This window comes from Lissotriton helveticus, chromosome 9 (assembly GCF_964261635.1).
Source record: "Lissotriton helveticus chromosome 9, aLisHel1.1, whole genome shotgun sequence".
Classification (NCBI taxonomy): domain Eukaryota; kingdom Metazoa; phylum Chordata; class Amphibia; order Caudata; family Salamandridae; genus Lissotriton; species Lissotriton helveticus.
Window position 1 is genome coordinate 248,363,078 of NC_136070.1, and position 20,998 is coordinate 248,384,075.

Here is a 20,998-nt window from a genome sequence, read left to right on the forward strand (position 1 = left end):
CACTGCACATGCGTCTTGATTTTAATATGGCTGCCCTCAGGCCACACGGTACACGTCACATATCACATATATTACGGTTTGCCTGACAAACACATCAAGAGCATGAATCTGCTTTTATTAAGGCAGACCGTGACATGTCAATCCCAAACGCTGAGACCTGGGCCTGTCTGCCTTACATACCAGTAAGGAGGTAAAATCTGCAGTTGCAGGGGATCCTCATAGTTAGCCAGAGGCTGCATCCACTTTATTCTGATTTTTGGTGACATAGTGAAGACAAGGAACGGTGGGATACAAGCCAGTTTGTTGCCAAATTTGCGGTCCACAGGTCGGTAAATGGCATGTAACAGACTACTGTGTAGGTTAATCTAATGTATTTAAAGTCAAGTAAACGTGACTCAGCAGGATAAGTCTAGGCACATCAGACTCCCAGCTCCAATCAAATGGAAGCTCAATCGAGAACCACAAGGCCAAGATGTATCAAATGATAACAAATGCTAGTGCTGAGGAACAAACATAATGCACGGGGCATACGCAAATGAATCAAATAAATAATTACGAATGAGCATATACACATTTAAACTCAGGATGTAACAGAGTAATCATTGTGCAACTCCAGGGTGCACAGTTCACCCATGTTCCTCCTGTTTGAGGCTTAGCACACTTCACGTACACTAAGAACATATGAACAAACTTTACTGAATATGACTGGTTTTGTGTAAAAATCCTTTCACACCTTACCTGTCCATATGGCTCCTGCCCCCACCCATCCATCCAATACAGTTATCAACATTACTTCCTCCTGACATGAACTTTCACTTAATTTAAATCCTCCTACTGATGCCTACATTGCAGGACGTACACCCAGATTGTGGTTTTAAGGGTGTTCATCTTGCGCACATCAGTGTGACCTGCTTTGTTCAAAAGTTATGGTGTTTCTTTGTCATGGATGTTAAAAATGCTTCTCTTTGTAAACTGCCATAGACTTTTGCAGCTCCTACAATCATCGCCTTATTGTCCTTGGTAGACTGAAATTAGGATGGGTGAGATAGTGCTGGCCCTATATACTGAAAATAGCAACATAACTTTAGAAAGCGTGGGACATTAAATGAAATGCGATCTAGTTAAAAGTCCCAACCATTGCCTGTAGGCTACAAGACAGAACACATGGGCTCTCTCCATATGTGGGTTTTGCAAAAAAAGGTACAGGCCTCTTAAGAATGGCTATTTACTCCTTCTCAGACTTTATAAACTGCAACCGTACAAGCAATTATCTACAAGTCCACATACTCTAAACAGCTATACTTGAGAAACAGTACATCACAATTGTAGATAAAAAACGAATTAGAAAATGTTCTTTTACTCCAGGGCAAACAAAACATGACATAGTTAATTTTTTATAAAATATATTATCTTTCTGTGTAGCTGAACTGCGACACTTCTCACTACGGAGGACAGTACAACTCTAGCCACTGAACGAGAGATGCCATTTACACGCTCAGTCTCCATAGATTTATTCTGGACCACAATAAACAGGTTTTGTCTCGATCATAAATCAAACAGAAGTTCCTATGTCCGTTTGCCGTCTTGCCTGGATTTCTACCTCCAGAGCAATTTTCCGTCTGTCCTCACGGTAGCCCTTCAAGAGCTGGTTCAGTAAAGTCTTCTCACTGTCTCTTTTTTTGACAACAAGGGGTGGGTACGGATTTCCTTTATACTCAATAACTGCCATTTTAGCCCGGTCCAGGTTCTCCCGAGTGGGAATTTGGTACATGTTGGTGTAGTTACTGTGATCCGAGGCATAGCGTGGAGCTAGCATCTTGAAGAGCTTGTGGATCAGATCCTTTTCCTAAAACACAGAAGACAAGATTGAATGCAGATGTTTTTCTACTTAAATAACTTGGCACATTTAGGTCAACAATTCCACTTCGCCCGTATGCAGGGATTTTCCAGAAGATCTAACAATGTCTTCCACACATCTCTAGTGTCACAATGTTAGAGCCACAGCAAAACGATAAACAAGCACTGGCCAACACAATGTTTAATGTTCGTACTTGAGTGCAATAAGAAAACACCTGCTTCCATGTAAAACCATAAAAGGAATTAAATATGTGATGAATGTACTTTTTGGTTGTAAAATAGTCCCTTGTGCATTCTAATGGAGGGGGAAAGATACACCCAAAAGCAGGTGAGACTAAAACTCTTCTGTTGGCTGATCTAAGGTGTGAGTGACAAAGTCTCAAGCCAATGAATGCAAGTTCCTGAGCCAAAGAAGCTAGTGGCTGAAGGAGTGAGTCAAAGCCTCATGGAGCATGCATTGATTACAGTATGTTTGTCATAAATTTACTTGGCAAATGTAAACAAGCACTTTGTTCGAAAACCCGTCTTACGGTCATGGAGGATAGCTGATGAAGGAAAGGGTGAAATAGGACAACCAATAATTTGCCATTCCATGAAAGAACATTCAATTATAGTTTTGCATTTAACAAGCTTGAGAGAGAGGCTTAGGACGTGGCAAAAAAATCCAACGCTTTGAAAACAAGCATTTGCAATGCAATAGGTCTCGCATTAGGCAAAGTTTGAGCTTTTAGTATTGTAAATGGCATTGGCTATTTTTTTTTGCAGTAGTTACGTTTTGTTTTTATAAAAAGGGACATATAAACCCAATACAAGGTAGGTCACTTTTTTCCGAAATGCTGAATACATGTTCAGTTTTTTTTCCCACTGCAAAATACATACTTCTTTAACGCACAATGAAAAATGATGCTGTTATTGACCGAAGGGAACACAATCACCCGCCCCGTCCCCCAAAATGTCCCAGAAATCGAATTAAGGCGTGCATTACAAAATGTAACAGAGGAAATCACTAGCTCCTAAGTGGCCACTACTAAAATATTAAAAGACAGATTCCCTAAACTATCTAAACACATTACATGTCAGCTACCAGCAATACTCATGGGAGCATGTATTTAATTTTTTCTATTACGTGTATTATACTACATTTTAAAAGTCTTGTTATTGACGTCAAGATTTTGAACATAATATTTTGTTCTACTGGCTACTGCTGTTGATCTTTCAGGCTTGGGACGTGGAAGGTTCACATTTTTCAGTCTGCAGCTGTGTCACACAAAAAGTAAGCAAACTGCAACGCAGCAATGAAAAAAAAAGGGGGCCGTCTATATAGGCGCCCACTGCAGACTGGACTTTACAAATGGACTGTAAATCGATGATAAGCGAATACAGAACAGAACAGGCCGGGAAGAACTGAGACAGACCCAAACAGGCACTAACCAGTGACACGTCTTGTTTTGTCTCTGCTCTGTTGTGATATTTGAATTCAAAGCAGGGTGTCGGTACCTTTAGTTTGAAGCAACACAGAGCCCCATCGGCCTGACGCATGTCTTTCTAAACAATGACCGCATTTTAGGCAGGAGAACAAGATGTTCATTTTTGATTTTTCCTGAAAACAATATTACTCGAAGTAACAGCTCGCCCCTGCGCACACAAAACACTGTGCTTGACAAGAAATGGCCAGGGATGTGTCTTTCTCTTGCACAGGCGACCACAGGAAGGAGAAACTGAGCTCACCAGGGCTGAAGGGATGAAAAACATGAAACGTTACTAAACGTGGCTTTTAATATAAATGAATGATTGTATCGCAATTAAGGAAGCAGCTTCCTTCAAGCAACGTCAGCCGGTCTGCAAATCAATAATTAAATATAAATATTTAAAGCGATTATTGTGCCAAGACTATTCATTCTAATTCCAAGCTTTCGCCTAATGTATGGGTGCAGGATGAATCTTAATACTGAAGACTTTTATTTATGTACTCGAAGGGGGCTCTTCGGAATTTGTAGGAGCCCTGGCGGGCACAGCAGCGTCTTGAAGTCAGTCCAACTGACCATCCACTGATGACTCTGGCAGGGTGAGCGCTTTACATTAGCACCAATTGCGTTACACAGGGCAATATTAATTTATTTAGCATTTATTTAGCATTAAATAAATACATACCGCAAAACATCCTCGTTACAGGCAGGCCGGGGGCGGTACTGCGGGACACCTCTGTGACGTCTTTCCCGGGCCGCGCTCTGATTGGCTGCTGGCCCGGGACCTGACGTGCAACTAGGACGAGGAGCCGGCAGCAGGAAGTGGCGTGAGCATTGCGGCCCCGGGGCTCCCGTGACCAGGAAGGAGCCCTGGATACTGTTTTCCTTGAAGTCCCGGTCCCGAGATGGGGGACCGGGTGAAGACCCGCGGGGCGAAGCGGGCGCACTGAGGAGGCGGGGCTCCCATGTGGAGAGAGAGTCCCGCGTGATGTGGGGAGACCCTGCAGCTGCGGAGGAAGGGAAGGAGCCTGGAGACCCGGGGAGCGCCTGACAGACACCGGTGAGTGGAGCCGGGAGGAGAGGGGCTGGTGTGTGTGGAGGGGTTTCTGTGTATGCGTGTAGGTGCGACGGGGGTGTGTGTGCCTGTGTATGGATGTGTATGTGCGCATGCGTGAGTGGCGGTGTGGCTGTGTATGTGCGCATGCGTGAATGGCGGTGCGCGTGCAGGCAGAGAAATCCAAGCAAAGCTCGTACACCTTCTCGTCCGTCCTTCCCTCGAGACAGCTGACTATACGTCTCCGTCCCTGGAAGCATCCTTTGGATGCTCATTCCAGGGCGAGACCTAAAAAGGGTATAAAAGACTGTGGGGTGCTGTGGTTAAAATATTTAAAAAAATATGAAAACACAATGCTTCTCAGACAGGTGTGGCACTGGAAGCTTGGTAGACGGTCAAATCCTCAATCAGGGCATGAGAGAATTAAGGTGCCTGCGAGGTAGTTACCAAAACCTTAGTGCAAGTTTGTGAGCCAGGTCAGTAGAGCAATCTATCTGATGATCGCCTTCCTGGATCACTACCATAGGAAAGACAACAAACTCAAAACAACCCCTTCATTTAGAAGGGGTTGGCTGGAAATAGCGTTACTGGCACTGACAGTAGAGTCTTGTGGAATCTTGAATTGTTACACTCACACACCTGCTATTTTCCCCCCTCTCGGAGTGGCCAAATCCATATTTTTCTTTAATGAAAACAAACTCTTAGCCATGTCTGCTATTGTGTGAGGTAGGGGCAGTCATGATCGTGAGGGTTCTCAATAAGGACAGCTGCTCATAAGCATGGGAAGGGTGCATCTCACTTCTCAACTGAGCTCTTTTATGAATTGTGCTGCTAGATCTGTCAACAGTCAGTGACATTCTTTATATTATCTGGGTGTGGCCACTCACTCTCTTATTACTGGAAGCAGTAAGCAGCGATGATGCCTAAGACAAGTGTGTATGGCTTTACAATATCAGCATCAATGGCTCTGCCCCTGGACATCGATGAGATGAAGAATCACTGGAGCAGACGGTTTGCCGACTCTTTAGCTGGGATAAACATTTGGAAGTCATTGGTCTTTCCAAAACATGAGTGCTGGCTTAAGATGTGGTGGCAATGGTTTTGCACAAAAGGCTTAAATATAAAGATCAATGACCAGCTGCCTATCCTTAATCGTAAACTCACGTTTCTCAGGTCCATGAGTGAGAAACTCATCCAATGAAAGACTTTTCTTTGTATTCTGCGACTAGTAGTTTTGATTTTGTAATAGGACCCTACACCAGCAATCCCTGGAGTGAAGTTACTCTCCATTTAAGAATGATTCAATGCAGTTTATATACTCTGTCTGAACATTGCAGAGTGTTTAAAAGCAAAAAAGAAATATAGAAGCCACTCTAGCTTTTCAACTTCTTATGTTCTGTGAAACATTGTTTAGAAACAGCAACTGAGAAATCAAGATCTTAGATTCCATGAAACCTTGTTGACTATTAAAAAACGATGAATTTTTTTTAACACTCTGAATAAGGCTATGCTAGAACAAATGTCTATATACAAGCAAGCTGAATTATCATATTGCACTGAAAAAAAAATTCAACAACATTGGCAATTGTACATAACTTATGGTGTAAAAGGGAGATACCAAAATATGAAAAATATGAAGTTTATATTGGGCGATTGAGTTGATTTTGATACTTATATTCTGCATTATCTAATTGGAGAACTGTGCTGTATGTCGTTTTATTATTTTCTTTCACTTCCATTAAAAAAGTTTTTAAAAGACGTGTAGTGGGGTTTACTGTGGGAAATGTTTTCCTCAAGGTTCACTGCCTAAAATAGAACTCTTACCGTAAGCCAGAAGTCAGCCATCCTCATAGCTTTCTCATCTGTGTCTCCTTTCTTTCCATATTCAATTATCTATAAGAAAACAGATTAGTAAATGCTGTGCTCCGTGAAAGGGATAAGCTCATACATTAGTCGTGACAGCAAAAAGCACCAACGCAGATGTTTTATCATTTTTAATTGTCACCCACAGTAGACCCTCTGCCACTTGTGGGAGCATGACCCTTCCCAATTCTTCCCACCTGTGAGATAATCCCCACCTGTTTTTTTAATGTAGCCCCTTAACCTTTATTAACACCTGTAGAACAGTGAGCCACTACTGTTCTTTTTACCTGTGCTAAAATGACCTGCCACCATGCATCACACTTATGTGACAATGACTCTTTCTAATTCCGCAAACACAAGGAGATGGACAGAGCGCTGAAACTTTTCAGACACTCACCCCAGTCACAGATCTGGCTTGAATCCATCATTGTTCTTTAGCTCAATTCACCATCCTAGTTCAGACCAGCCATATGCAAATCAGTCCTGGCCCTGTTCCTCATGTGAACAGTTCAGCCCAAACTGCCAAGCCAGGTTTTCCCTGGACCGACAAGCATCCTGGGACCAGTTTCGGGGCAACACCCCTCATCAGCCAGGCTAGCTTGATTCCAGTGTCAAAGTGAGCAAGGGACCCAGGTCTGGGCATACCCTGCTAACTAAGGGCGAACAAAGCAAACACAAAGAGATGATGGACGGAGCGCTGAAACTTTTCAGACACTCACCCCAGTCACAGATCTGGGTTGAATCCATCATCGTCTTTAGCTCACTGCACCACTGGATGCAAGCTAGCCTGGCTGATGAGGGGTGTTATCCTGAAACCTGTTCCACGATGCTTGTTTGCGGTCCAGGAAAGACCTGGCTTGGTAGTTTGAGCTGGACTGTTCCCATGAGGAACAGGGTCAAGTGTGATTTGCATATGGCTGGGACTGACAGGGGTGGCAAAGTGAGCTAAAGAACGATGATGGATACAACCCATATCTATGACTGGGGGTGAGTCTATGAAAAGTTTCAGTGCTCTGTCCATCATCTCTTTGTGTTTATTTTGTTCCCCATAAGTTGGCAGGGTATGCCCAGACGTGGGTCCCTTGCTGACTTTGCCACTGCATTCAAGCTAGCCTGGCTGATGAGAGGTGTTACCCCAAAACCGGTCTAAGAATGCTTGTTTCCAGTCCAAGGAAGACCTGGCTTGGCAGTTCGGACAGGACTGTTCCCATGAGGAACAACATCAATACTTTTTTGCATATGGCTGTGTCTGAACTGGGATGGCGAAGGGAGCTAAAGAACGATTATGGATTCAACCCTGGTCTGTGATTGGGGGTGAGAGTCCGAAAAGTTTCAGTGCTCCGTCCATCATCTCCTAGTGTTTGCATTGTTCTCTTGCTGCATCCACTTCACCTTCCGGAAACCCACCACTGCACCCAACAGATCCCCCACCGCAGCTGGAGTAAAATCACCGAAGATCAGCTGAACACCGCCCTCGCCCGAAGCCCGCCCACATACCCCACCGACCCTGCCGCCGTCAGCAACTTCAGACGCTGGATCGACGACTGCGCCAACAGCCTCACCCAGATGAAGAATCCCTCCAGCAGACGCACCAACAAAAATGCCAGCTGGTTCACCGCAGATCTCCAGACATCCAAACAAAACTGCAGAAAACTGGAGAAGAAATGGCGCCACAAACAGACACCGGAGAAACAAGCAGCCCACAAGAACGCCATGCAATAACACCATCACCTCATCAGATCCGCCAAAAAGACCTCTTTCAATGACCGCCTCGACAACAACGCACGCAACAGCAAAGAGCTCTTCAACATCATGAAGGAACTCTCCAAACCCAGCTCCAACACCAACGACATCCCACCATCGCAAGACCTGTGCAACTCCCTTGCCTCCTTCTTCCACCGCAAGATCGCAGACATCCACGACAGCTTTGAAAACCAGACCACCACAGCAGACAATGACACCCCAGACCCTACAGCCACCACCCACAGCAACCCCCTGCTCATCTGGACTAACATCAACAACACCATCAAAATCATGAGCGCATCCACTCCGGCTCCCCGTCAGACCGTGCCCTCACCACATCTTCAAAGAAGCCAGCGCCACCATCGCATCCCATCTCCACAAGGCCATCAACATCTCCTTCGAGACCGCGAACTTCCCGGAGGGCTGGAATCACGCTGAGATCAACACCTTGCTCAAGAAACTGATGGCAGACCTAGAGACCTCAAGAACTTCCAGCCCATCTCCCTCCTCCCGTTCCCGGCGAAGGACATCGAGAAAAACGTCAACAAACAGCTGACCCGCTACCTCGAGGAGAACAACATCCTGGACCCGTCCCAGTCCGGGTTACGCAGCAACTACAGCACCGAAACGGCCCTCATCGCCGCCACCGATGACATCAGGGCCCTGCTGGACAACAGTGAAACCGCGGCACTCATCCTCCTGGACCTGTCAGCCGCCTTCGACACGGTCTGCCACCGCACCCTACGCACTCGCCTCCGCGACGCAGGAGTCCGAGGCAAAGCACTGGACCACCTCCTTCCTCTCCGGCAGAACACAGAGCATCCGCCTCCCCCCCTTCCGATCCAAAGCCTCCAAGATCATCTGCAGCGTACCCCAAGGATCATCCCTCAGCCCGACATTGTTCAACATCTACATGGCCCGCTCGCCCACGTCGCCAGACTGCACGACCTCAACATCATCTCCTACGCCGACGACACACAACTGATCCTCTCCCTCACCAAGGACCCTCTCACCGCCAAAACCAACCTCCACGAAGGAATGAAATAGTCGTCGAATGGATGAAGAACAGCCGTCTGAAGCTGAACTCGGACAAGACGGAGGTCCTCATCCTCAGCTCCACCACCTCAGCCTGGGACGACTCTTGGTGGCCGACTGCCCTGGGAGCAGCACCGACACCCATGCAACCTGGGATTCATCCTCGATTCAACACTCTCCATGACCAAGCAAGTCAACGCCATCTCATCCTCCTGTTTTAACACTGTCCACATGCTCCGAAAGATTTACAGATGGATCCCCATCAACACAAGAAGAACGGTCACCTAGGCCCTCGTCAGCAGCAGGCTGGACTATGGAAACGCCCTCTACGCAGGAGCCCCAACCAAACTGCGGAAACGACTGCAACGCAAAAAGAACGCCTCTGCACGCCTGATCCTCGACGTCCCTTGCCACAGCCATATCACACCCCTCCTGAGAGACCTCCACTGGCTTCCCGTCAACAAGAGGATCACATTCAAGCTTCTCACCCACACACACAAGGCATTCCACAACACCGGACGAGCACACCTCAACAGATAACTCACCTTCTACACCCCGAACCGCCAGCTCCGCCGATCTCGCCCTCGCCACCATCCCCCACATTCGGAGATCTACCACGGGCAGCAGATTGTTCTCCTACCTCACCACCAAGTCCTGGAACACCCTCCCCATCCTCCTATGGCAGACCGAAGACCTACTAACCTTCAGGAGGCTACTCAAGACCTGGCTATTAGAGCAGTAGCAGCATCCCCCTCCCCCATCCTTGAGACTGCTCAGGCACAGCGACAATAGCCCTATCTCGTATTCTCAGTTGCTGTTCAATGGCCTCCCTCCCACCTGTAGAATAATTACTTTTCTCCAATCTTCCTTTGTGTAGTACAAGGACTACTCCATTCCTCATACCAGTGTGGCAATGACGCTACATTCTATCCTTCTGGGGTGTAATGACCATTGCCCTTTCCTCCCACCTACACTAGGATCACACTCCTCCAATATTTCCATCTGTGATACACCCTCCCCCATTCTTCTGGCCTGTAGTAAAATATCCCTCCCTTCTTCCTATATGCTGCAAAAATTATCCTTTCCCAGTCCTCTCTCAGGACAATGCTTCTCACATATTGTTACTACATCTAAGGCAAAGACCACCCAGCATGTGAGACTGTTAATCTCCCAAATCTTCTGGACTGTGATAGAGGTCCGCCTCTCAGGCACAGGTGAGCTGCGCCGGCACTAATTCCCTGGCGACCTGACTCCTGCCTTCTCCGGCCACCCAGCAGCCCCTCCCTAAGAACTACACCTCCACCCTCCCGCACCCGACCTATAATGGCGGACCAATAGGGACTGTCCAGCCCGAGGATTCCAGCTATACTGATCCACAAGACTCCGCAGTACAGATACAGGTGAGCCGCGCCGGCGTTCAGCCCTGGCGACTGGACCTCTACTCGCTCCGTCCACCCCCAGCAGCCCCCCCCCCCGTCTCATCCTGCCACCCCCTGTTCTCATCCCATCACCTCCCCCCACACGTGCACCCCGCCGGTCACTATACCGCCACGATGGCTTGTGACTCGCCTTCCCTTCCCACCCAAGCCCTAACTCCCCACCTAATACCCCACAGCCGGAACTCTTTCACCATCTTCTTCCCCCCTCACCTCTCTACAAAAATGAGACGCCTCTTCAAACAGAAACTTATCCACCAACACAAAGAAACCCTAATCACAGACATCTACCACTGAGCCTCCAATGGCCCGACTAAGATGGACCTGATAGAGACCGGAAGACTGGATCTCCTTGATCAGAAGGCAACTGTATATCGCCAAAACCACATCCACTTCCCACAGTTGCAAACTAACCTCTATACTCCCTATGAGCTCGGTTGGAAGAGGGTACACATCCGTGACCATCTACACGAACGGCAGCGTCCTCATTCAGGCTAACAACAAGAACCTTGAAGCCTTCGACTCCCTATTTCCCACATTAAGATCAGCCCTCCCATCCCTACCCCACCCCGCCCCTATCCGCACCTCGCCCACATCCACTACCAACAGAGAAGCCTTTGTCCCTCCCTTCCTCGATACCGACACGGCCCTTCACGCTCCTCCTCTCCCCGCCACATTCCAGTGCACGCTCACAACCAACAGACCACAACAGAAAACCCTAACCACACCCTCAATTCCCCATTCCAGCCATCCTACTTCCCACTCCTACCATATCCCTCAGCTTCGTACGGATAACGATACCCCGCCTCCTTATGGGATCCCTCCCCAGCAAACCCACAGATGCGATATGCCGACAGGGACCACCCTCCCCACGAGCCTCATCCCAGCTCTCAGACACTCAAAACCTTTCACTGTCCCTTCCCCTCCTCTATCTCCGACCTCTCCCTCGTTCCCGAAAAAAGGATAACCCGACTTGTTCCACCATTAAGAGACCTCAACTCCTCAACCTGAACGACAACACCCTAGATGCCCCCAACTCCTCCCTCGACTCTGTGTCACAGCGTCTCGCGGCTCTGGAAAGCCAGATAGACGTAATCTCCCGGGGCCTAACGGAAATCCTCTCCAACCTAGGTATAGCCCGTAAACACCTGAAACTCCCATCCGGGTCTCCCCACTCCGTCAGCACCAACCGCCCCCCTGGGCTCTCAGAATCCACTAGTACCCATCTGCACGGTCCCCCCGACTGGGTCCCGGAATCATATGCACCTAAGGCCCCAAAAACCGGAGCATCCTTCCCTAAGACCAAGATCCATACTCTATCAGATACAAAACTCCCGACCCGACCTCAAGGCCCTCCAGAACTGAAGCACCAATGTCAGACTGTGAAGCAGCCCTTCTAGCTGCTGCATACAACACTCCCGCCTCAGACTCTCCTAAATCCAAAATTCAAGTGATCACAGGACACCGGAAAGACCTTCCCTGCACCAAACCATTGAGACATCCTGTCCTGACCGCCATACCGAGGGCGACTAAAGATAGAACTACCAGAAATCAGATACCTTTCACTAACTGCCTACTAATCAACTGCAGATCGGCCTCACTACACGCAACGTAACTAGCCGAGGCTATCCTCACTCATGATATTGACATTGCGTTCCTCACGGAGACCTGGTTGAATAAGTTATCTCCTCCCTGTCTAGACATGCTCGTACCACCTGGATACTCCCTCATCACCAAAGACAGGATAAAGCAGCGAGGAGGAGGGGTAGCTATCATCCACAAGGATAGTTTGGCCATCTCGGAAACCACCTCGTTCGTCTACGATTCCTTTGAATGTCTATCCGCCATCATCAAGACCAATGATAATGACTCGTTACCATGTCACCTGCTCTACCACCCCCCAGGCAGAAACAACTATCCGACCTGATAACACAAGGTGCACTCAGCGACTCCAATAGCCTAATTCTTGGGGACCTGAATCTACGTTGGAACGAGACACACAACCCTCTAATCCAATCGCTATCCAGCCTCCTCGAGGATAACAACCTTAAACAACACTGCATTGAGGAAACTCATTACAAAAGAGCCACATTGGATGCCATCATTTCGCAAAAGAACTCTATCACGATCAACCACATTCTTCCAGTCGACTGGTCAGACCACCACATGATCCTATTCCATATCAATCACCCCACTATCTCCTACCAACCTCCACACGACCCCCCCAAAATGGATGAGAAACATCTCCCAAATACCCCTAGATATCCTGGCATCGCAGTTAAGCTCACTTCTCCCGGACAACAAAGCCCACCTCTCCACCAAAGATCTCACGGATCGGTACAATTCCGAGCTAGGGTCCATTCTCGACAAGCTAGCTCCACTAAAGCTCAAAAGAAGCAGAACCACTCCTTCTAGAACTTGGTTCAACGATGACCTCAACACAGAAAGGAGAATTCTAAGAGCCAAAGAAAGAAAATGGAGAAATAACCCGACTGCCATCCTTCGTGACCAACTGAAATCAGCCCGTAGGAAGTACAACAACCACATCAAAAATAAGAAATCCAACTTCTTCCGCGAGGCACTGGACAAGGCCAAAAACAGACCGAAGGAACTCTACAGCATCATCAGACAACAAACCTCCAAACCAGTGTCCTCATCTGTACAGGCGTCCAAAGAACTCTGTGATAACTTTGCTCACTTCTTCAACGATAAGATAGCAAGAATCGAACTATCACGAGACATCAATGAATCACTCCCTAAGAAGAGCAGCTCGCCTGTAGCCCCTGCCCTCCCTCCTGGCTCTTCTCTCACCCCCTGGGTTAGGTTTCGTCCCTTTCTAGAAACAGAGATAATCTCGCTGATCGCGTCCTCCAAACCATCAGCCCACATCTCAGATCCCATTCCTCCCCTACTAATCAAGAAATTGAAACACGCTTTTGCACCGATTTGGGGCAAAATCATAAACAGCTCCTTAAAAAATGGAGTGGTCCCTGATTGCCTAAAAATGGGACAAGTCACCCCCCTGCTGAAAAAACCCGGTCTAGACTCAACAGATCTGAACAATTTCAGACCTATATCTAACCTCCCCCTGCTCTCAAAAACACTTGAACGCTGTGTTCTTCATCAACTGACAACACCTGGACAACATCAACCTTCTAGACCCTCACCAGTCTGGCTTTAGAAAAGGCTGCAGCACAGAAACCGCGATGCTGAACATCATAGATGACATCCATGGTTCTCTAGACTCAGACAAATGCTGCCTCCTCATTCTCCTTGACCTCTCGGCAGCATTTGACACAGTGGACCACAAACTCCTCATCAAGGCTCTACAAGAAAGAGCTGGCCTCGGCGAGGTAGTTCTCAAGTGGTTCTCCTCCTTTATACACAACCGCACCCAATTAATAAAAATCAAGAACTTCACCTCCGAACCCCAGCAAGTTAACAAGGGCGTCCCCCAAGGATCGGTGCTCTCTCCACAGCTTTTTAACATCTATATGGAACCACTCGCCAAACTACTCAATAAAAACCAACATCCGCTTCCACCTCTACGTGGATGATACGCAGATCTATCTGGAAACCTCCTCTCTCACTGACATCCAAAGACTAAATGATGTCCTGAAAGATGTTCAAGAATGGCTAACAAACAACCATCTGAAACTAAATCCTGACAAGACCGAGACACTCCTCATCTCGAACAAGGATGACAACCCCCAAATCACTGAATGGCTAAAGGCAATCGATGCGCTCAAAGGGAATCTTACTCTAGCAGACTCTGTTAAATCTCTTGGCGTCACCCTGGACCCAAAACTAAACATGATGAAACACATTAAGAGCTCTGCCAAAAGTGCATTCTTTAACCTCAAACTTCTGAACAAAATCAAACCCTACATTCATAACAAGGATCTCAAACTGGCCACTCAATCCCTGGTACTGTCAAGACTGGACTATGGGAACGCAATCCTAACAGGTATTCCTAAATCACACCTGGCACCGATCAAAAGAACATTACATGCGGCAGCCAGAATGATCACCGGCATCAAAAAATCTGATCACATCTCCCCGGCACTCAAAGAACTCAAATGGCTACCAGTAGAAATGCGAAGCAACTTCAGGACGGCCTGCCTAACCCACAAAGCCCTCCATACCGGCAAACCCGAATACCTGGCAAAAAAACTCAAAAAAGCTGGTCAAGCCAGGAATCTGAGAAGCTCTAACTCCCTCCTGCTCATCATTCCTAAAACCAGAAAGAAAAGAACAGCGGACTGCTCTTTCACGGGAAATGCCCCTAAAATTTGGAACTCCATCCCCACGCACATCAGGGCCATACCGTCCTTTGTGGAATTTAAAACCCAACTCAAATCCTTGTTCCTCATCCGTTCTCTTGGCTGCGGATAAGATGTAACAGACTGCAACACCAGAACTTTGTGCCTTCATTGAACCTTGATACCAAAGAAGCTCTGCAGTACATATATGCAGCTCTTACTACTTCTCGTGGATTGTCAATACCTTTCTTAGGTCATGCCTTTTGCGATTATATGCGATTTTATGCCTGTAAAGTGTATTGAACCCTTGAAACCAAAGAAGTTCTGCAGTACACATATGCAGCTCTCATTGTGACACTCGTTGATTGTCAAAAACCCTTCATATGTCATGCTTTTGTTAATTATTTGCTATTCTCGACTGTAAAGCGCTCTGTTACCTCTGGGTCTTGACAGCGCTAAATAAAACTTCAAAAAAAATAAAAATAATAAAAAAATAATAATAATAATAAAAGTACCACTGACTCCAATTTTTCCAGCCTATACAATGACAACCACCGATCTCTGCATCCAGGTGGTGCAATAAACCTTCTCCCATCGCTCCAACCAACAATACAATGAGCATCACCAATCATTCCAAACTCAGTTCAAATGACCCTTAGGGATTTTCAAGGAGAATCATAACAGCCATTTGTTTAAGGTGGTTTGAATAAAAAGGCATTTTGATGTCTCCACAAATCAAACTCTGTTTTTTTATGAAAAGCTCAAAGTGAGCGTGTACACCACTACACAGTAACCAAATACGTATTTGAGATCTAGAGCCTAAATATAAGTAGCTGATACTCCATCCACTAAGAAGCTAGGCTCAACTCAATGAGAGAAAATCCACCTTTTACCTTGCTAAGACCTGGATCATGATTTGTCTTCACAAATTAGTTACAATGGCATCATAATCTGAAAAAAAGCCCGGCACCTCTTCTTAAACACTATTTGTGTCCCGTATCCTCTTGCTTATATAGAAATATTTCTCAAGCAATAACTAGAGGATAAAATACTGACCAAATAATATGACAGAGCAAAGGGCAACAGAGCAACCTGTCCTCTGAATGTGTACGCTTCATGGGGTAAACATTCACATATTGGTGCTTGTGTATGTTTTTTTTAAGCAGATTGTGAAGTGAGCCCTTAACACATTAAATAGGCAAAACAGGTCGGAGTCTTTTAGGAGTACGTTTATTCATCCAGAGGAGCCCACGTCCTGCAGATCCTTACTCCATGACTTCTCAACTCCAACTGGTAATGCTGGAGTTGGAAACCCTGGAGAAGGAACACAGAACAGAAAGTCTAGTACAAACGTGTAGGATGCTTCTGCATGCGTACCCCCACTTTTTGCCTGGTGCCAAGCTGGTTTTTGACTAGTCTGACTGGGATCCTGCTGATCAGGACCCCAGTCTATCTGCTTACTCCCTAAACTGTTATGTGCTTAGGTAAACTCCAGACTGGATACTGGGGTACCCTAGTCAGTCTCTAGTATATGGTACCCATGTACCCAGGGAATAGGTACTCCTGAGGCCTACCAGGGGCTGAAGCATGTATTATGCCACCCATGAGAGGCCATGCAAAATTGAACTACAGGCCTACCATTGCGCCGGTGTAAGTTGGTGCATGTACCACTTACTTAAGATATAGGTTTACTATATCTAAAGGGTCACTGCACTTAAAACCTATAAGTCACCCCTATAGCAGGACTTACCAATCCTGAAGGCAGGGTTCTTGGATCTATGTGAGAGGGTGCCACTGCATAAGCAGGACACCCCTGCAGCCTAGAGTCCATTCTGCTGGGTTGTCAGTGAAGCAGCCATTGTGAGGTGTGGCGCCGCGGCCAGGGCGACTGACGCTGGAATCTGGGGACCGTGGTTCGATCCCCGGCTCCGGCGGCAGGTTAGCCCAGCACCATGTGACTCTGGGCAATAGCTCGCTTAATCTTCCCGACAGCCCCCAGCGCCTAGAGACCCTTACGGGTGATTGTGCGCTTTACAAATGTGGACTTTACAAATGTGGACTTTATTGTATGATTCCAACCCTGGGACTTGAAGGCCGGTACCAGAAACACCAGGGACCCAACTGAGCTCACTTAGTTGGAAGTGAGCTTAGTTGGGTCCCTGGTGTTCCTGGTACCGGCCTTCAAGTCCCAGGCAGTACAAAATTGTTGCTGCCGACCAGAGACATTTCTGCCCTCTGCTGCTGAGCCAAGCTCGAGCAGGGGAAGGCAGAATAGGCATCCTGTCACAGGGAGGTGCGACTACCTCCCAGACAGGATTTAGTGCATTCAGGTTGCGTGGGTGCGCGTGCCAGAAACCGAAAGGCTGCATGAGGGGCACATGTGTCCCTGTGCATAGTCCAGTTCAAACCAGTCCTGGGAGCCGCTGGCTGCTGCCAAACTGGACAAAGGACATGGGAGTAACCTCCCCACTGTCCAGACCCTGCCCTGGGAGGGTCCCTTGAATCTGTTCAACCCTCTCCTATGGGTACAAAATGGCTTACCTGGCTGTAGGACCTTAGATTCTATGTGGACAAGATTCTGAACCAAAAACCACTGAACTTAAACCGTCTAGACACTCTGGACATCGTTTGAGCCTGACTTTTTCTCCCTCTCAGTCTGGAGCATCATCTGTGCCAATGCAGCATACAGGATCCGTGCAGGACCTGTGGAGCATCAAAAACAACCGAAGATACCTCCCTTGGAGTAAAGGAGTCACTCCCCTGCATTCGCAGGCACCACAACACTGTTGTCCGGTCTGCTGATCCTGAGATCCTACGGACTCCGAAGACTTCAGTAACACAGGAGGTGGGTTGTAACACCCCTCAAGGTCCGAGCTGCCCTCTCACCAAGTTTGAGGTTAGAGTACCTCATGGGGGGCTGCAATACCCGAACCCCTGTGCACCGCATACATTTGCAAGTGCATGTGCTTATTGGCCTTTACCAAACAAGGGCATTGGGCTCTGAGTAGCCCCAACATCTGGCACCATTTCTTACCAGGAACTTCGGCCTCCTTGCACAGAGTGCTCCGTGGACTGTTTGGTGAAATTGCTCGAAGTCCTCTCGAGACTCCTGTGCCTCCAGCCTGTGAGTCCAATTGAGGGTCAACTGTGCTCTTCTTGGGCTCCCCTGGTTGCTCCAGGCCTGCCCTGACTTCCCTTGCTGTGGTGATTCCCCTGGACCTAGCTGGTCAAAACCATTCACATCCTTGACCTTCTGCATGGGTTGCCGTTGCCAAGGGTTGTTGGTGCTCCCGCCAGACATCGACCCCTCAGCACTCGACATCCTTCGTGGGACAGCTCGTATCCAGCTCCTTGTCATCCTCGACGTCTCCTGGTCCTTGTAGCTGCAGAGTCAAGGACTCCATCAACCCACCTGAAGAAACCGACATCGGTGGGCATTTGTCTACCGAGCCCCTGGCCACTCCTGAGTGACCCAGACTCTTTCCCCTCTGCTATCAGGTACTGTTCGACAAGAATCTGCCTTTGGATTCCAACAGACACTCTTCTTTCTTCCAGCAGAGGCTCTTCTTCGAAGTCCTCCATTGGGTTCGACAGCAGTTTCCAACACCACTTCAGAGTTATGCACCCAGCTTCCCTGGGATAGATAACTTGGGTACCTCGGTATCCAAGGGTGGGTGGCTCTTCAACCTCCTATCTTCCACAGGGTTTCTTTGAAGTCCACTGGGAAGGGTTCTTAAACTCTAAAACTTCAACCAAGACTTTCCCATAGAATTGTACAGAACATGCAGTTGTGTTTCCATACTGCACCCGTCCTCGTGGGGTCCCTACTTACTCACTCTGGGTGGTTCTTGGGGTACCAGCGATTGTACGTCCCCTAGACACCGTCTTGACTTGAGTCGTGGTTCTTATACCACTATTTTAGTATATGATCCCCCCCACGCCCCCCCCCCCCCAGGGCCCACTGTGCATTAGTGTTGTTTACTATCATTTATGTGCTTAAGTATTGGGTGCTTTGTGATTATCTCCATGTAGGAGATACAGTGTCATACTAGCTAGTGTTATATTAATAAATACATATGTGGTTCTCCTTTCATTTAACCAATACTATAAGGTTGCATTCTGGTAAAATAAGCTTAACATTCCTTGAAGACTAAGGCTGAAGGCTACTCTCTACAGCTACCAATAGGATAGCTTTCTAAGGTTATATTTGGCCTCTTAAACCACCATAAGGGTTATGTGGACTGGTGCAGGGTGCCCACTTTAATTAGTGGCAGCATTTACCAGGCCCTTCTCATACACATAATCATGTTGTGGCCAGCATGAGCCCAGATACAACACAAAGGTAGGGCAGATAAAGTAGCAACACTAAAAAGATATAAGAAATGAGGTACAATAAGTAAAAATTATATTCCAAAGATCAGAACTGTTGGTTAAGTGGAAATGAACCTCCTGGTTTGCAACTTAGCCTGTAGAGCACATCTTCTCCCAGCGAGATTCCTGTGTGTTTAATGCATGTATGTAGGTAAGGACAAAAGTGTATAACTTGGAACCTATCACATGGATAGGATGAAATATTTATACTACAATAGCGAAAGGAAAAGTGAAGAACAAATCACCATAGAGGGTGAGGTGACAAATTTGGTACTTAGATGACTAAGAAATCAAAAGATGAACAGTTCATATTCTTAGTTAAATCTCTGAACCAGAAGACAAGATCACAAACGGTCATGGATAAAATTGTAGTTTTACCAACATTAAGAACTAGGGAAATATTTGGGAAATTTTAACAATTGGACATGTTCTTTATTGATATTTAACACACCCAGGTGAAATCACCACACACTGTGCCAGGGCTGGTTTTAGTGCGGTACAGCTGGTGCAGCCGTACCTGGCGCTGAGCTCGGGGGCACTATGTTAGAAATAACTTATGGGTTTAAAAGCACCTGCAGCAGAGTTCCTTGTATGCCCAGCAGTTTTCAGGCAACAATATGAATGTCACCTTAACTCTGGTGATTAATGTTTCTACTGGAGAATATGGAGTTTTGTCTAGTGGCAGTCTGACTCATCATAAAGAAATGCAGAAGAATAAAATGCCTGTGCAAAGAATGTGTACCATGCAGATTACATAACTGTATTTTATGTGGATTGCTCAGTTTGTTACTACTTTTGTCAGAGATTCTTTTGTTGCTTGCTGTTCATAAGTTACAATCCTAATATAGTACAGTGATTTATGAACTGTCAAAGCAAGCAAACTGCATAGTACAGGTTAGGACGTTCTTTTTTTAAACTTTAGTCTCTCATTAGCTATTCTTAATGTTGCTAACAAAAAAAAGTTCGTTTGCATATAAATGCATTCTTATTAGTAAAGCTAACCCCAACCAGTGCGTTACAACAGATCAAATGTATGTGAAACAGGGGCTATGGAGAGATGATGAGAGGCACTGATAGAGGGTGGTAGTGAGTGGAGAAGAAGGTGTGGGGGGAGAGGGTGAGAGCCGATAAAATGATTTTTACACTAAGCACCACCAGCGTTAAAGCCAGCCCTGCACCGTGACGTCCGAAAACTAAACGAGAAGCAAGCCAGAACATAGCTCTCAACAGTGGCTTACGAACATTTCAACAAAAAATCCTTGACCCAACTCGGGCCATACGTTGGCGAGGTCTGCAGCCATGTGGCAGGGACTGATTCTCCTGTCAATGTGGCACATTGATACCAATGAGATTTACTTTTAGGAACTCGAGTGCAACTCGCCCCCCCCCCCTCCTCCCCGACACTACAAACACACTCACTCTAAAACTATATACCATACCGAAGTACATGCATCAGATTGAAAAACGACTTTTACAAATGCCTCAGCCTTTCTGCTCCTAGCTCGGTCGGTAGTCGCGATCCCCTGCCCCGTGTGTGCACCGATCACTCATTTAGCCCCCAACTAGCCTGCAGCTTCCATCGGTCAGCCCCAGTCGCGCGCTCACCCGCTCGGCGTAGAAGCGCAGCTCGTCGGCGCGAGCCCAGGTCGTCTGTATGCGCTCGTGCCGCACCAGCGCCGTCAGCAGGTTCCGCAGCAGGTCCAGGCGCGAGCGGGGCCCCTGCCCCATGCGGCGAGCGACGCGGCCATGGGAAATCCACAGAGCAGGAAAGAGCCGCATGGCGCCCGGAATCGGTGCCTGGAGTGAGAGTTAAAGCAGCCGAGCGTCAATGTGTCCAGAGCAGAGCTGCAGAATAGAGGTGACCGATGCCACCGGAAGTGAACTGTACAGATTGGAAGTCGTTTAGTCTTA

General features: G+C 47.3%; 1 protein-coding gene across 1 annotated transcript; it reads right to left on the minus strand.

Annotated features, from left to right (window-relative positions):
- Positions 1-1,386: 1,386 nt before the first annotated feature.
- MRPL17 (mitochondrial ribosomal protein L17) lies at positions 1,387-20,968 on the minus strand. The gene is made up of 3 exons (XM_078659865.1): positions 20,693-20,968; positions 6,202-6,270; positions 1,387-1,846 (listed from the first exon to the last, which is right to left on the minus strand). Exons 1-3 carry the CDS (start codon positions 20,864-20,866, stop codon positions 1,553-1,555), a joined length of 537 nt encoding a protein of 178 aa, XP_078515991.1. The 5' UTR covers positions 20,867-20,968; the 3' UTR covers positions 1,387-1,552.
- Positions 20,969-20,998: the final 30 nt, after the last annotated feature.

Coding starts and splice junctions, on each gene's coding strand:
- MRPL17 (XM_078659865.1), bottom strand. CDS start 20,866: ATGCGGCTCTTTCCTGCTCTGTGGATTTCCCATGGCCGCGTCGCTCGC. Junction 6,271..20,692: donor TGCGCTTCTACGCCGAGCGG/GTGAGCGCGCGA, acceptor GTTTTCTTATAG/ATAATTGAATATGGAAAGAA. Junction 1,847..6,201: donor TGGCTGACTTCTGGCTTACG/GTAAGAGTTCTA, acceptor TCTGTGTTTTAG/GAAAAGGATCTGATCCACAA.